The 17,058-nt window shown below is 41.0% G+C and overlaps 1 protein-coding gene across 4 annotated transcripts in view; it reads right to left on the bottom strand.

Annotated features, from left to right (window-relative positions):
* Window positions 1-8,533: 8,533 nt before the first annotated feature.
* Window positions 8,534-17,058, bottom strand: part of LOC144951695 (neogenin-like) — a 225,504-nt gene continuing 216,979 nt past the window's right edge. For all 4 annotated transcript variants that reach the window (XM_078882001.1, XM_078882029.1, XM_078882019.1 and 1 more), the window contains 3 exons: window positions 12,621-12,824; window positions 12,083-12,219; window positions 8,534-9,685 (listed from right to left, as the gene is read on the bottom strand). In XM_078882001.1, coding sequence (XP_078738127.1) covers window positions 9,599-9,685; window positions 12,083-12,219; window positions 12,621-12,824 — 428 coding nt within the window. In that variant the 3' untranslated portion in view covers window positions 8,534-9,598. The remainder of the gene's footprint in view (window positions 9,686-12,082; window positions 12,220-12,620; window positions 12,825-17,058) is intronic.

Genomic DNA, 17,058 nt, shown 5'->3' with positions numbered 1-17,058 from the left:
TACGTCACTTTCCTACGTCTCTTAAAAGAATTCTGCTCAATTAAAAAAAATGTCTTGCTGTGGTTTTCCCACCTGATGATGATTGCTTGTGTTGCAATCAAAACGTCGTGATTTGTTTGATTTTTATTTATTTCTAACTACGTGACTCTACCGAAAGAACCAAATAGTATGGATTCCTGCAGTCACGAAAGCTTCAAATCAAGATTGCTCAAATCAAGTCACGTAAAATTGGTGGCGAACTGCAGTCAATCTGTGTCCGAATCGTGCCAACCTAAAATGTCTGCCATCAAAATTTGCAGAAAAACAATCCCATAATGAATTGGGCCCAGAGTATTTCCCCGCTCAAACCAACATTTGGTTATGCTTATCTTCACATTTGTGGGCCTGAATCAGCGGTGGAAATGTCACAGTTCCACGTTCTTTTCATAGAAGCGATAGGCATTGATACCAGCGAGGAGATTGGTTGAGTTCATCCTCTGACTAGGATCTTAACTCCATTTTTGACGATGGCACATTGGCACGGTGCTGCATCGCCACATAAACCTCTCAACGCTGCTTTTTGGACTCCTGTAATGGACAAAATATTTCAAGATGGTTTACAGGCAGTCCTTGACTTATGCACAGGTTATGTTCCTGAGACCCGTTCATAAGTCGATTTGTTCATATCTCGGAACTCAATATTTAATTGTACATATAGTCGTTGTTATAAAATGTGTTATGGTCCAACAAAAAAGGCAAGCATTATTACACGCATAAATAATGAGTATGTACAGTAATACCCCGGTTTACATCGGGAATGGGTTCCTGAAATGTGCGATGAATATAACGACGTAAATAAAATACAAATGTACAGGGTAGGTGGAGGCAAAGGGTGAGGCGAAAAGACAGATTCTGTCGGAGATATATGGGTTGAGGCTACGCAAATAAGGTAGTGGACTTAATTAAGTGACGACGTATGTGCAAAATTACCTATAAGGGGGAGACACAAATTGAGTATTACTGTAATACTGTAAGAAAATACTATTTAAATAAAACCTAAATAAAAGTAACATTAAAATAAAAATTAAACTTATTTTCACTTTCCTTGAGCCTTGATACTGGTTTGTCGGAAGGGGTGGGCATCACGCGGGATGTTGGGACTCATTACATCTCGCAGAGGATCGCTCCTCTGAACAAAATAGTTTTGTGTTTCAGTTTGTAAATACAACTGGAGGTTATGGTTAAAATAATAAAATATTATGGGGGTTCGTTCGGAAGTGCGGAAGTTCATAAGTCAGACAGTATCTCGGGGACTGTCTGAAAATGTATTAAAGTATAATCGAACAAAATTATATGCTGAAAATATTACGGCTACGTTTTACAATAAAAACAGATATAGGTACTTTACCAGCCAGGCAAGCAATGGAGTGTGGCCATTTTGTGCAGCAGCATGAAGTGGAGTCATCCCATCCTCACTTTGTATCATAACATCAGCTCCCCATTTCTCCACAAGCCGTTGCAAAAGGAAAAGATGCCCTTCTTGGCATGCCAAATAAACAGGTGTCACACCTTCACGTGTGCGTGCATTTACTGTGCTGCAGAGACAAAACAGTAGATCACATTGCAAACAACAGAACACAAACACAGTACAAGCACAGGTGCAATAGATAGAGCCAAGTCATATAGAGATCTCCATTAAGTTTCTAAACTCATCACCATATCCATGAACAATATTGGTCTCCCACAGTATCATAGCACGTGTAGAATTTCATCTGCCTCCCCACTGTTTACAAATTTAAGTGTCCTACTTTACAATAAAAGTAAAAAATAATCTTCATAAGCAGGTCTTCATATTCAAAGTCAAAAAGCTTCACGTGCAGTGCTCACTGATGGGAATGGCATTGTTATATATCAGCAGAATTGTCGGTGCTGATGATCTATTTAACTTGCCAGCTGACTTGATAGCATACTATATGATGGTAGGTATTCTAAATGGGGCCCAATAAAATAGAGTTTCACAATTTTGAGAAACCCCAAATGGAAACACATTTATAACCACAAGATGCATTTTACGCTTGATTTCTTAAAACGTGCACATTTTACAAGCTTATGACATTGAGCTATAATTTATTACGTTATTTGACAATGAAATAATATTTAAGCAGTATATTTATTTGTAGACATTTATTGTATAATACATTGTGGGTCTAATAATAAGTCTAAACGTAGCCAACTTACTCTGGGGCTGCTTGCAGCAGGGCATTCATCGAATCGGGATCTCCACGTACAGCTGAGTAATGTATCGGCAAAGCAAGTGCCTCAGTGGTAGCACATGGGTCACATCTGCCAGACTGGAGCAACCAGTTGACAACCGCTGTACAACCAAACCGTGCTGCCACATGCAACACAGTGCAGCCTGCACTATCGCGCTCCTGTCACATCACCACGTTAAAAGCATACAATTAATATTCACGAAAAATGAGCGATTTGCTCCATATTAAAAACATGTAGAGATAAGTTTTTTTACAAATTCACGTCATTGTTGTCTCTCAGAATGGTGGCAGATGAAGCAGAATCGAAGTACATACACGCACAGATGTGTGTATACTGCACATTGAGGTGGGGTTCCAGAAGAAATCCAAAACCGGCGGAGCCTTTGTGGACTTGTCATCGGCCTAAACACAGTCTGGATTAAGGGCTTGATTTTGAAGCTGACAAAGACCATTCCTTGCCTCCACGGATTACATATCTACATATTGTCTAATCTTAAATGTATTCTGATTACCTTCATCACTCCTCTGAATTCAACTCCCTGCTATTTATATCCCATGAATACAATACACATCCTACTATATCTCTCTAATTGTGTCTGAATGCATCTTTCCTACTCTTTTATACATCTTTTGAATTAATCTCTCCTATATTTCCTTTCCCATAGCCCTTCTGAATACGTCGCATATCTCCAATATCCATTCTGAATGTTGTGACTGAGTTACCAGGTCGAATTGCGATGGTGATGATACTGGTGATGATGTGATAAGGACGATAATGTGACTGGAGATGACAATGTGGGAGGGGCTTTGATTGTGCAGTGCTACGCTAGCACGGCGGGGAAGATAGTGGAATGTAGGTTAAAGGGAAATGTTACCGTACGCAAGCTACAATAATTACGCGGCGCACGAGAGTGTGGAGTTGTGTTATAGGCCTATGATATAAATGCTGTTCATTCAATCAGAGGAAGAGCTGTAACAACGAGGGAGAAGGAAACCGAATAATTTGGAGGGTAGGATCACAGAAGGATCAGATGAGAGTTCGATCCTCGAGGAAGGGTGAATCCAGGTGTTTGGAAGCGTCACCCTTTGGATATTTCATTGTTGAACATTTCCAATGCATTAATTGCGATGAGCAATTATAATGCTGTACGTGGGTTTTACATTGCATATCAGCGTATCATTAATAAAGCACTGTTTATTCAATATGTTTGATCATTTAGGATGGTCGAATTTCTATATGATTTTATCTAATCTATGAATGGGTGTTATCCTGAAGAAAAAATATTGCAATCAAAGTAAACATATAGAGCCACATGGAGCGCTTCGAGAGAGTAATGGTGAGGCCGTTTCGGTATTCGTGGGCTGAGTCGTGACCTGATGTGATGACGTGTCTCCTGGAGCTATCTTGTGTGCAAGGGGCGTACGAGAGTGGAAATGCATCGCGGAACAAAATAAACTGAACGACGAGCCAGAGTAAACACAACGCAGGAGACTACTACTGAGCTTTTACATTCATAATTTAGCATTAACCACGCATGTGATCTCAGGAAGATGACGGACAGAAGCTGCAAAACACAGTGAGGCCAAGCTATTGTGTAAATTGACGTGGTTAGAACAGTTTTTTTTAACCAACTGATTAATGATCAAAGATATAAAAAAATATCTGGAACAGACTGAACTGATTACAGTTAATTGGTTCAATCGGTTTTGGGTTAAACAAAACCAATTCGCACGGTTGGCAACATACGGTGCGCGAAAGTTCAACATACGTCCATATCATCAAGGCCGTAGCCATGGAGTCAACATTGGGGGGGGGGGACCAAATCTTCCAGGGGGTCTGGGGGTCCCCCCCCCCAGAAAAAAAATATCTAAATTTGAAAACGAATTTCCTGCCATTTCCCCGCTAAAATATAAAAAGATTCACTAACACATAGGATGTCCTTTTAATTTATTTTTAACAATGTCTAATAGTGTATTGTATTCAATTCCTCTGTTTTTTCTTTTTTACCTTTTCTTGTTTCATTGTATGTAATGGCAGAGATTAGGGATTAATAAAGTACAACCATAACCACATAAACAGAAATCTATATATTGGAGGGGACATTTTGAGCATATTTGAATATTGGAGGGGATAGATGTGTCCCCCCAAATGTATATTAAAATTACGGCCTTGCATATCAGCTCTTCCGAAAACATCTGTAACGGTGTGGCCGAATGCTGCTGAGCCAGGGTGAGCCGAGGTTACATGAGGTAAGGGGGGGGGGGCAATGGGGGGGGGATCCCCTAAAACCCCCATCTCCCGAAGCCAAGACGCCACAGTCTGGCCTTCGACTGTGGGGTCCCCTGGCACGAGTTGGTCAGTCAGGGCAAGCCAGTTGGCGTGGGCTTAGGGGGAGGGCTGAACGATTAATCGATTTCAAATCGAAATAGCAATTTGAAACAATGCGATTAGCAAAGGCTGCGATTTTTTGCGATTTGACGAGTCCTATTTCTTATTGGAATTGTTTTATTATTTATTATTATACCTTTATTTATTTAACTTAACAATTGTTCTATCTTGATTTGAAGCTTTCGTGACTGCAGGAATCCATACTCTTTGGTTCTTTCGGTAAAGTCACGTAGGTATACAATAAAATAAATTACGACTTTTCGATCGCAACACACAAGCGTCCGTCATCAGGTGGAACTGGAACTGTTCCACCTGATGACGGTCGCTTGTGTTGTTTTATTTATACCTACGTGACTTTACCGAAAGAACCAAAGAGTATGCCTTGGTCTGTTATGCGCTATTGACACTATGCACAAGACACGAACTGTGGCGAATGTCTCGTCAAACAACTCTTCAAAACCCTCGGCAACATTAACAGCATGCATTGTTTTGTTTAGTTCACCAGCTTAACACAGCACCCCCACGTGTGCACAATCACGGAACACCGAGGCGACTTTTGACGCCAATCATTATCCATGCTTCACTCCCAGGTGAGGAGACAACGCAGCAGGAACTGGAACTGTTCCACCTGATGACGGACGCTTGTGTTGCGATCGAAACGTCGTGATTTATTTTATTTCTACCTACGTGACTTTACCAAAAAAAACAAAGCGTATGGATCCCTGCAGTCACGAAAACTTCAAATCAAGATTAGACCAAGGCATAGTTAATACATTCCAAATCTTGTTAGGATTATCTGTATTCCGCATCAAGTTATTGTCCATCTATCTGTCGCCGTTAAAAGAACGTTTACAAATCCGCGTTGGTGCCCTATAAATATAGAGGGAAATGAATGGGAGAGGAAATGAAACCTAACTCCTCTCCCTATTTAAAAAAGAACAACCCTCAGCCTCCACCTGATCTTAAAAGCTCTTTTTATTAGAACCTCTATTATGCTTACAGTTATTCTCTATGTACCTTTCTCTGTGAATTATATCTCTCCTGAATACATGTATCTCCTCTATTTTATATTTTTGAATATCTTATCTTGATTTGAAGCTTTCATGACTGCAGGCATCCATACTCTTTGGTTCTTTCGGTAAAGTCACGGAGGTAGAAAAATAAAATCTCTCTCTCCATAATCTCCCCCATTAACACAACTGACGTGCTTGCGTCCGGGGATGGAATTCCTTTCCAGCTCAGACCCCGCTTGCTTGCCCATCGCCACATAAATAACCTTGTTGTAACAGCTCTCTCGCTGGTTCAGCAGTTCCACTGCTGGATTTTTTCCCCTGCCTGGGGACGACCGCTTGTGTTGCGGTCGTGATATTTTATTTTTCTACCTACGTGACTTTACTGAAAGAACCAAAGAGTATAGTTTTGAATATCTTGTTAACACTTTTTGTTGTATGTGCCTTTTATTCATGCTATTTCTTGATTTGTTTATTAATGTTTTATTCCGAGGAGTTTCGTTTGTTTTGTAATTGCTAGAAATAAGATTTGGCCCTGAGATATAATTAATGTGCGGCATTGTTAGATGAACTTAGCATGACAGAGGCTATAGACAATTAAGTTATTAAATGACTATTACATTGTTATTGTCTGTTGAATCTGTTGGTCGAATCGAAATAATGCGAATTAAAATTATTTTTAAAATAAATAACTATTCAAGCATCTTCAATGTCTCGCCACTAATGGAGACTGCTAAAATTGCTCAACGTTAAATACAGGAAAAAGTGGGCACATAAGGTTGTTGGCAAAATATGCCACAATACATGTGTGCATAAACCGTGAGAGACGATACACTAACCAACGCTAAGCAGACTTGACAAACACAGATTCTCAATGTTAGCAAGTTATATTGAACGGACATTATTTTGAGACCCATGCCATGGAGGGCGGGAATTAAACGCCTTGAAAAACACAGAACAAATAAAGCATATAGCAGGTGATGGATGGGAAGAAATGGCCTGAACCAACAGACGCTACGGTCAATAATTGGCCACTGATGTCAGCCGTGCACGAAAATTGAACTCGGGTAGCCTGACTGACAGCCACAGCTTTCCCCTAATATCTGCAGCTCCCCTTGTATTTATAATTTGAATATATTTATCTCTTCTATAATGCATTTTCTAAATGCATCTTTCTCGCCAATCTCACTCCCATAAAAACACAGTACATATCCTATCGTATATCCAGTGTAATCGAAATGCATAGCTGCCTGCTTCCACTATGAATATATCTCAATGATCTATTTCTATTAATACATCTTTTCTATTTTATCTGAATGCATATTCTATAATGTATCTTCAATTTTGTCGAAAATCTATGCAGTATTCACGAATGTTCTCACAAAATCACTTTTGCTTGGGACGAAACGTTAGATGTTCATAACGTGCCTACGTAGTGGTGGAGGCTCTTCCCGTGTTCGTGAATCGTTTCGACTCATTGCCAACATTTTTGGTGATGCTGCACTGGTACACAAGTACAATAAAAAAAATCAACACATTCGTCAATAACACCGTGGTGACGTTTCAAGGCAATGACCTTCAAAGCACATCGGTCAAGAGACATAGATTGGATAATACAAGTTTGAAACTATAGTCACACCAAAAAAAACCCAGCTTGGGCTCCGAAGCCCTCCTTTGCTCACATGCTCAGCTCTGCTGCTGTCCCGCTCACCTCGCTGTCGCAGGCGCCGTCCTCGAGCAGGTAGCGCAGACACGCAAGCTGACCCCGTGCAGCCGCGTCGTGCGCTGGGCTCGCCCGTGCCGGACCGGTGCGAATTCTGGCGCTCATGCGCGCCTCCCCGATCAAGAAACGCAGCGCGGTGAGGCTCCCCGCGCGCGCCGCGTGATGCACAGGTGATGCGAGGCTGGACCATGCCGCCTGCTGCTGCTGCCGCTCCTGCTCCTGCTGCTGGTGCTCGTCTTGCAACGACGTGAGCAGCCCCTGCGCATGAAGCTCACGGAGGCTCGTCAGGTCGCCCTGCTCGGCCGCTTCAATCGCGCGCGCCAGCACCGAGTCAGACATGATGGTGGTGCCCTGCGCGCTCGAGCACGTGGTTTGTTGTATTAAGACGATGCGAATTGTGGTGCTACTTTATACAAGGTGCATGCCCGTGATCAAAGACGGCCCGGATAAAGCTTATGCGGGTGCTTGTGTGATGAGACGGATACAATTACATTACTTTGTCTGGTCATGCCGTGTTTACACATGGTCCCCATGTCAGAACATCGAGTTTCAAATAGTAAACATTTTAGCACGACCCCTAACAATACAGTATATTCACCTGTGCTATGTATGTTACGTGATATTGTTGAACAAGCCTGGCTCCACAATGCAGCTGTTTTGTTTACACCGGGCCTTAGCAAGCAACGTGGTGCACATTTCAATGCCTTTCTATTCTTAAAAAACACACACACGCTCCTTTTAGCATGCCCATATCTGGTTGCCAATACCTTCAAATTCTTATTTTCTTGAAACCACTTCACATGCCCTGATATAATCAATATCTATATTCTACACTGTTGTTGGATGCACTGTGTTTAAAGTATACACAATTTTGAAAATGCATTCTCATATTTTCCTGTCACTATACTGGTTGCACTGTCACTATATTCACGTATTATATTTCTCGCTTAGTCTGTAGTTTCTATCAGAACAAATTATTTTATGTCGTGTTGGCTGTGGTGCAAGCACAGCACAAAATCAGCACATTCGTTAATAAACACTGTCTTAATCGAACTGTCACAAATCACATGTTCCTTTTATGGCAATGTTATTGATGATTGTGTTGCGTTTTTTGTTATTTAGGAGTACATTTCACATAAGTGGTGGGGTGAGGGTCATGAAAAAGTCTTCTTAGAAGTGTGTCACAGTCCAAGGAAATTAAATATGCCTGAGATTTATACCTGCAAGTGTTGCCTTGGAATCCATTGACTAAATCTACATCTCAAAATACAACAGTTCACTTAAATATTAGACAAAAACACTTTTTTTAAAGACATTTTTAATTAAACTATGTATTGCTGATTAATGTTACAAATTCTAATAAAAAAAGGCCAATTCAATTTGGTTCATATATTTTTATGTAAAGAAACATGGAAAATGTTGCAATCCATTTTTAAAATAAAATACAATAAATAACCGAACTCCATACATGAAACTTCAGCAACAATCATATGCAAAGTTGCACAAAGTAATTAAATGCCCAGGAGAGGCTGATGTCCAGCTCAGTTTGTATAAACATGTGTAAGAGATGACACGTTCATTTAGTTCTTAAAAAATATTATAAATATTCAGACAAATTAGCACAAATAAACATGTAACACATTAATTGGGCTACATTGACTTTTTTACCATGAAAGTCTCGCAGTTTTCCAGTTATCCTGCGGTAATCAAATGCATACAATGTAATACAAGCCGTTTCCAAAACCTTCAAAATGTATGTCGGCGAAATAATATTCTTCAATACATATAACTCTTGTTTTTATTTAATTTCAGAAAACTCTGTAGACCTGTGCAACTTTCTGCACTTTTTTTAAGTAAAGCCTGAGTGTGTTAAACTATGGTATTCATCAATATCAAAGTAGACCTTAAAACTAACAAAATATTAAAATTCTCTCTAGGTTCGCTACAATCCAAGAAAACTGCTATTCTACACAGCTTGGAGAGCAATCTTTTCGAGTCATACAGCCACTCATCTATCCAGGAGATGTTCTTTCTCTTGAAAATGAGCTCCAATTGCCATTTCCCCAACATACAAAAAAAAATTCAAAGCCCCTGCAACGTTCTTCATCATCCAGTTCCATGTAGAAATGACATTTTCAAAATCCAGGTGTGACTGAGAGGAAAAAGTTTTTCAACGTTGATTTCTGCTCAGCAGCAGAAACTCAAAATGATTTGATACTGCGTTTTAGAATTCAGAAGTGATGGCATTGAGATCCTTCATGAGACCTTCCAGACTTGCCATCTCCAGACTAAGGTCATCAGTTGTGTCTTGCTGTGGAAACACACAGAAAAGTCCAGTTATAAGAACGATTAGTATATCATTGATCACCTGTCAGACTCAAATAGGTTGAAGGATGGGTAGCATCAATCAGGGATATGGATTCATATTAGCAATGCGAAGTGTGTTAACAAGTTTGGCAAATTATATTATCAGGATTAGGTATTGTGATGTGACAGTAGTTGAAATGTATGTTACAACTGGGATTCAGAGACATAATAAACTGAAAAGTAAGGAAATCCGTGTGAGCAATGACAGTGTTTAAAGAAGAGGTAAAATTAGGGAAAGTAATACAGATCATGAGTTGACAAAGTCTAATTTCAAAGATGAATGTGAACACATGTGTCAGAAGAGGACCGAGTATTGGAAAGAATAATAATAAAAGTTGAACACCCAGAAATAATTTCTCTATAACTAGAAGGTGCATTGGTAAGAGCAGGGGTAAAAGCTTATATATTGGTTTAAGATCCAGAGAGAGCAGCAGCACATAATTTTCAGAAGAGGACATATTGAATGATTGCTAGAGCTGATTTAGCCAAATCACCAGACTCAAAGAAAAAACAAACATCAGGTAGCAGGGGAAAGTAATGTGCAAAAGGGTGGAGAATACCACAGGAATGGATACAGAGATTTTCCTAGCAGACATTAAAACAGCCGTGGAATGGCGGGGCCTTGCAAGGTAAACAGGAGTGTGTAGTATCACTGTGTACACTTTTAAAAACAATAGCCAACTCAAATGTAGGAATTCAGGGAAGCTGCATTATGAGGTGGGGAATAGCTACAAGAGGATGGTAAAATACCAAACTCATACCATTACAACAAGGGAGATGGACAAGATTGCGGTAACATTAGCAGAATACATTTATAGTGTTGTGCAATTTTACTGCGGGTGTTAAGCAACATTTTTTAAATATTGAATATCCTAAGTTACAGCATCCTAGCATCTTGAACGTGTATGCTGGCAATCAGCCTGTGTCGTTAGGAGATGCGTTAGAATGGGTGTGGTAAGAACCGGTGTTTGATCGCAGAGTATTGTGTTTCCCAGTTTGTTCAATATTGTATTTGACTATTTACTGAAACTATTAATAGAGACACGGTAACACGACAGACACAGCATGCCAGTGCGTGCTATCCTAAAATTATCTTATTGTGGCTTCATGAGTCTTGTTCTCAAATGTTACAGCGTGGTGATGTCTTGCATTCCACCCCTTGGCATGGGCTGCCGAGAATGTTTATAAATATTAACGATTTTGTGAATGGAGTCTGACATACTGCAATGTTGTTGCCCTCACAACCCATCCCCAATCCACCTTGTATTCCCCTGTAACAATATCAATAAAGATTAATTATATATAAACTATCTGTGCTTCATTTACACACCTACATATATACACAAAGCAAAAAATAACATCCCGTTTCACCTACATAGATTGTTGGGAAAGTCTTGTTGGCAAGCACCTATTAAGACTGGCAAGGAAAACAGGAGGATGATGTGACCGGCACCACACCAGGCCGCCTTTGTCTTCTGATATTTGAATGCCGCACAAGGTCAGGTTGGGCCAACGTGCGGTCGGCTCAGGATTAGTTCAGATATCACTCGTCAATGATATTCGCCATGGTCATGAATTTAGTTCAGGTCACTAGATTCATAGCACAATGCACTAACCCATATAGCCTGAACAAACTATTGGGGACAAGTGCTGTTCGCGAGCACCTATGAAGGCTGGCATGGCACACGAGGGGTGGGTAGCCAGCACCATGCCCGGCCGCCTTTGTCTCCCCAGTGGTGATGTTTACACACCACACCAGGTACTCATTTGAGACCGAGTCGACCTAGGGGTGGCCCAGGACCAGTTCATATAATCGTCACTGGTGTTGGCCGTGACCGGGAATTGAACTCAGGTGGCTGGGTTCATAGTGCTGCACATGAGCCGCTACACTACCACTCCACATACAAACACATGCACACGTGTAATTACATATGAACATATGAAGCCACTGCTGATGACGGCATCAAGTCCATCATTCGTCCCAATCTTAAAATGCGACAATCCATCGAGCTCCTACACAGGAGACAACCTATTGCTTGATCTCCTCAGTGGGCATATACACAAATCCTGTATGTACATGATACAATATACATACAGCATCCTAATAGGCACTATATCTCAATCATTTAATATGCAAGTTAGCACGTTTACCTAAAATCTAGACAATTCTCTCCCCCTAATTGGCTGCAACGAATGGCACTTCCTGTTTAACTGTAATGTACGTGAATTAATTTTAATGGAAGTTAATTAACTGGAATGAAAATATCTAAACGACCCCACAACGTCCACAACTGAAGCAGGCAAGACCAAAACAGCTGCTTGATGATGCAGTTGGACTCACATCATCAGTGTCATGCAGCATATGCTTGGCCTCGAGCAATCCTGGGGCACTAGGCACGGTGACGGGGAGGGGTGAGCGTGACCACCCCACAGGGCCCACGGACGCTGTCCGCACAGGCGCGCCTTGTCCTGCTGTGCCTGTAGAGAATGTACCAATAAACCGTGCTCATTACTGTACACACACAAGAAAAATAAATTACACTCACTTGTAAACAGAGACACACAAACTGTTTTTTTCTTTAAATGGGTGATAAAACAACATGTATAAAAGAGCTACAGCTGAAGTTGTAAAATGTGGGTACCAAAAGACGAATGCCTTATCACTTAATGTGAAATGCATTTAGTTTTTTGCGTGTTAAAGGCTGTGGAAGATGGAGAGAAGTAGAAAAGGTTAAGTGTAAATTTGGTCCTTAAGTCTAACGAAATTGCTCCGAATGTTTTATTCTTTTAAATCGGCTACTGAAATCATGATTACAGTGAAAAGATGCAAAAAAGTACTTATACATATCCACGTGAACCATTCTCACACAAAAGCATACCACTCTGTGGTAGCAGTGGAGCAGTAGAACTGTCCAGAGGGCTGGTTGGGGTACTCAGCGTGGCGAAACTGGAGAAGGTCTGAGATGGTCGCATATGCCCCACTGACATTGAGCGACAGATCTCCTCCTCATGGGTTGCATCCCTCTCCACAGCACTTGGCCCAATGGGAGCCTCTTCCACACTTGGCGTGGTGTGTACTGTGTCTGAGAAAAGACAAACCATGTCATTACCAACTGTTGATTTGTCATGCTCCCGCACATCATTTAAAAAGCAAATATGGAAATTATGGTGGTCACTCTTCGAGTTTCAAAAGTGAACACGCAAAGCACTTGCCCATTGTAATTGAAACATCTTAAAGCAACATTTAGTTAAATAAAGTTAAATAATAATTTAAATAACCATCACGGCCATGGATGCCACCACACCTTACAATTGCTGGATCCCAGCCAAGACCTGACCTCCAAGGTCTTCTTTTACAGTAACCTACAATTTGGCTTTTGGAATTAGCCTTGGTCATCCACTTCTGCATGCCATTTTTGTTAGGTTATACCATAATTTACATGCATTTCTCCACTTCTGACTAAAATAAGATAGAAAAATGGCTCTTCATACGGATTTAACCGTTCCTATACACAACCTACGTAATATGAAATAATTCAAATTTATAAGGTGAATTCCATCCTAGGATCCCAATGCGTAATGCATGAAAAGCAGGAAACAAAAACAACCAGGGCAACCGACCAAACTAAAGAGGGAAGGCCACTTTAAAGCGATGGGTTTTCAAAGCAGACTTAAATATATCTACCGACTCCGATTGCCTGATTGTTAGTGATGCAGATAGCGCAGAAGATACTGTTGCATAGTCTGGACCTAAACGGATATACATTTTAGTCCCATATGCATAGCTATGGTGGGATAAGCCAAGATGTCGGAGCAGAAAACCCAATAGTGCCATGTAGATGGTAAAAAATGATGGTGCAAACACAGATCCTTGCGGAACACCATGGATAACCGGTCTAATTGGTGCCTTGAAGCCATCCTCTGTGATGAAGTACCTACGTTTCTTTCAGTAAGAGTGGCACCACAACAAAGCAATGCCAGAGATCCCCATTGAAACTTCCAGTGACTCAAGAAAGAACCCCGTGATCAAGAGTCAAATGCCGTGCTTAGATCTATCAGAATGAGGAGGCTGAAAAAGCCTTTATCTGCTGACAAAAGGAAATCATTGACCACCCTTACCAAAGCAGTCTCGGTGCTATGAGCAGGAAAGTAATTTGGACCGGATGATGGTAATTTTATTGTAAAAAAACTTTAGTACAGAAATCAGCAGGAATGAGAGATGACATTTGGTTCCTTATTCAAAAGTGGACTGATACAGGAAAATAATGTCCGATGATTGTTATCACTATTTGCAATGCGACCAGCAACGAAGGAGGATTTAGCCAAGGCAATGTTATGATAAGTACAAAGTTGTTCTTTAAATATTTGATGATGAATAGTGAGGCCGGACTTTCTCCAAGCATGTTCTGCTTTATGGACGGGAGTTTTTTTTCACCCTCAATTTTGCAGTGTACCATGGTGAAGGGTGATGGGATGATAAAACACTGATGATAAGGCAACGCAGGGGCACACTAACCAATCAGGCTACCGGCCCAGTTAGGAAGAGAAGCCCATCCAAACATGCACATGCAATCCTCGTCAGGATATTCAGAAATTATGAATACATTGATCATTATTATCAATAAACTGATCATTTTGTTAACGCAGATATTGATTTCAAAGTCATATAATTAAGAATCGAATATGGTTCAACTCTCGTCATGAAAGCACCAATTGGCATAAGCAAACGTTCAAAATACACAGCATGTTCCAATGTGAATGTTCCAATGGAGGGCACATCAATCACCATGAAGTAGGTTCGAACAGACACATGTACAGGGCCTGACTTTTAGTTTTAATTTTATAAAAATCGTTCAACATTATCAATAACCATGATACATCCACTGCTGATGTCTCCATCTGTCATGGTCTTGTGATGTAACCATCGGCCCAGCACCTGCAACCGAGCTGATGTGATAACTCCATCCGGGTTGACATCCACTCAATCAGTGACCATCATCCTTTTTTAGGGTCGTGTCGTGTCTAAACCCACATTAACAGTCGATATGATGTCTCTAACCTACAGTATGTAGTTCACGTGTTCTTTGTCCTGTCACAGTGGAATCCCGAGAATGCAGCTGTCCATGCTGCTTTGCAAACTTTAAAGTTTTTGTTCCATGATATTTGTTAATGTCCCTGTTTGTGATCCATATGTCATTGCAGGCTGTGAGGATCGGTTTCAGTCTATCACTGTGAAATCGGGAATGTTTAACGCAATGCCTCAATGACCCAACCAATCACCTCTCAGATTACCACCAGCACAGCCAAAACAGTCGTCTGCCAAACCACACAAGAAGAAGCCATGTCAACGCTTCAAAAACATTTATGACACCAAAGTAATTTTTTTAATGCTATGAAAATTTAAACAATAAATGAATTAGTCTGGTCTCTGTGTGTATTTCAGTTAAAATCACGACACCGTGGTGAAGAAATGGTATAGTACTCAGATTTGTTAGCCAGGCATGCAAGAAAGCACAATGACTTTAGATCACCAAGTATATCTAGTAATCCACATCACTGTTACATTATGACATTCCCAGCAAATTCGAACTCATATTTACCAGCTAGGTAAACCGATATATATAGGGTCACTAAGTACTTCTATGAAACCACAACACTGATTATAATCAGTGTTAACGATCAAGATTCAGAGTAAATTTTACTACTCGACAATTGCCTCTTGAGACTTCATAATGAGAGCACATTGATCTCAGTGAAAGGCAGGAGGATGTGTGGCACAGTATGGCGCCAGCTGTCATAGATCAAGTCATGTAGGAACAGTTCTCTGCAGTGAGTACATTACAATGTCTTTAAAAACAGCAGCACTATGACTCTCTAAATACAATTAACGCTAACCGCTTGCGCGTTCCGAGATTCAGCGGTGAGAACAGGACCCACATTGCAACTTGCAGACGTCTCAGGATGGGAAAGGGTTAAGCTAGTCACAACAACTATGCTTCGAGGATGATGGGCAAATGCCCCATGGGTACTCATGACACCGATTGGAAGACTGCACTCTTGGAAATTCGAAATTCCCCAATTTCCAGTTCAAAGTTGCACTCGCAGTCCTCCAGTATAGGATCGCCTTGGGTAATGATGAGATTGAGCTCGTAGGACTCACTACAGGTACCTCAAGGCGCTCATGAGGTATCTCCAGACACTTGATGAGATAGCACTGTCCAGGTAATTCCAGGTGTCCCCCATGATGATGTAGCATTCTCAAGGTAACTCTCGGTACCTCCAGGCACCGACGCCGCGATGCTCCAGATAGAGACGAGATAGCGTAAAATACGAATGAAAGGTGGTGCTCTCAGCGCCGCCTTTTAGATAATTTAAGGTCAGGCTTTCCAGATAGTTCCAGGCAGGGAGATTGCAGGAGACCTCAGATGTGACAGGTTAAAGTCTATGGTAGAGCTCTTGGGGTTGACAGCTGGTGGCTCAATACTGTCCCAGCTAACTCAAGACAGGTCAGGTGTAACCCCCAGGAAGTTTTCAGTTGGTCAACCCAGGTAATGTCAGTGGAGGATTGTATCAGCAAGCCCCAGCCTCTTCTAAAACAGCCTACCTCGTTATTCACAAGGTGGCATCCCTCAAGGTAAACGGCACCTCATGGCCTCGTTTGGATGATGTCTTCCAGAAAATACATTTCCTGTTTCATTCACTCGAAGACTACATTCAAAGGAGTTTCCTATGTTTAAAACTGATCATGCCTAAATGCTCTCAGAAGACACTAACAACGAAGGAATTATTTTATTTTAAGAAATATCTACTCGAAGTAACATCTGCCAATAAAGGTTTTATCTCAGAAGGCCGCCTGGATTACTGGGAAAAATCAAAGGTAGCCTCCACAGGCAGTATGCATTAATTCAATCTTGGTAAGTTGCTTTTCATTGCCAAATACCATTTTCCCAAAAGCCAATATGATATGTTTTTAATAAAGTTGAATGGGGTTGGCCAAACGAGTCTCCGAAAATGTGGATTACAGTAAGGGTCTTTCCCTGAGAAAGAGTTGACAGATGTGCTGGATGATGTGAGATGACCATGAGTAAAGCTACTGCAGAACTCTGGAACGAATTCGAAACAATCGTGGGTTCAGCTAGCAGTACCACCGTGTGACAGCTATGAAACAATTGTTGGTTAAGCTAGCAGTGGAAGATTGGGATACCTAAGAGATGATTGAGTCAGCTACAAGACTTGAGGGTATTTTAGGTATTCCTCTACTTACGATGGAGATGCGTTACGACGACCCCATCGTAAGTCAAAAATATCGTAAGTCGA

The sequence above is a fragment of the Lampetra fluviatilis genome, chromosome 3 (assembly GCF_964198595.1).
Source record: "Lampetra fluviatilis chromosome 3, kcLamFluv1.1, whole genome shotgun sequence".
In the NCBI taxonomy this organism is placed as follows: domain Eukaryota; kingdom Metazoa; phylum Chordata; class Hyperoartia; order Petromyzontiformes; family Petromyzontidae; genus Lampetra; species Lampetra fluviatilis.
Note: the sequence above shows the minus strand (reverse complement) of the source record. Positions and strands in the feature narration are given on the sequence as shown.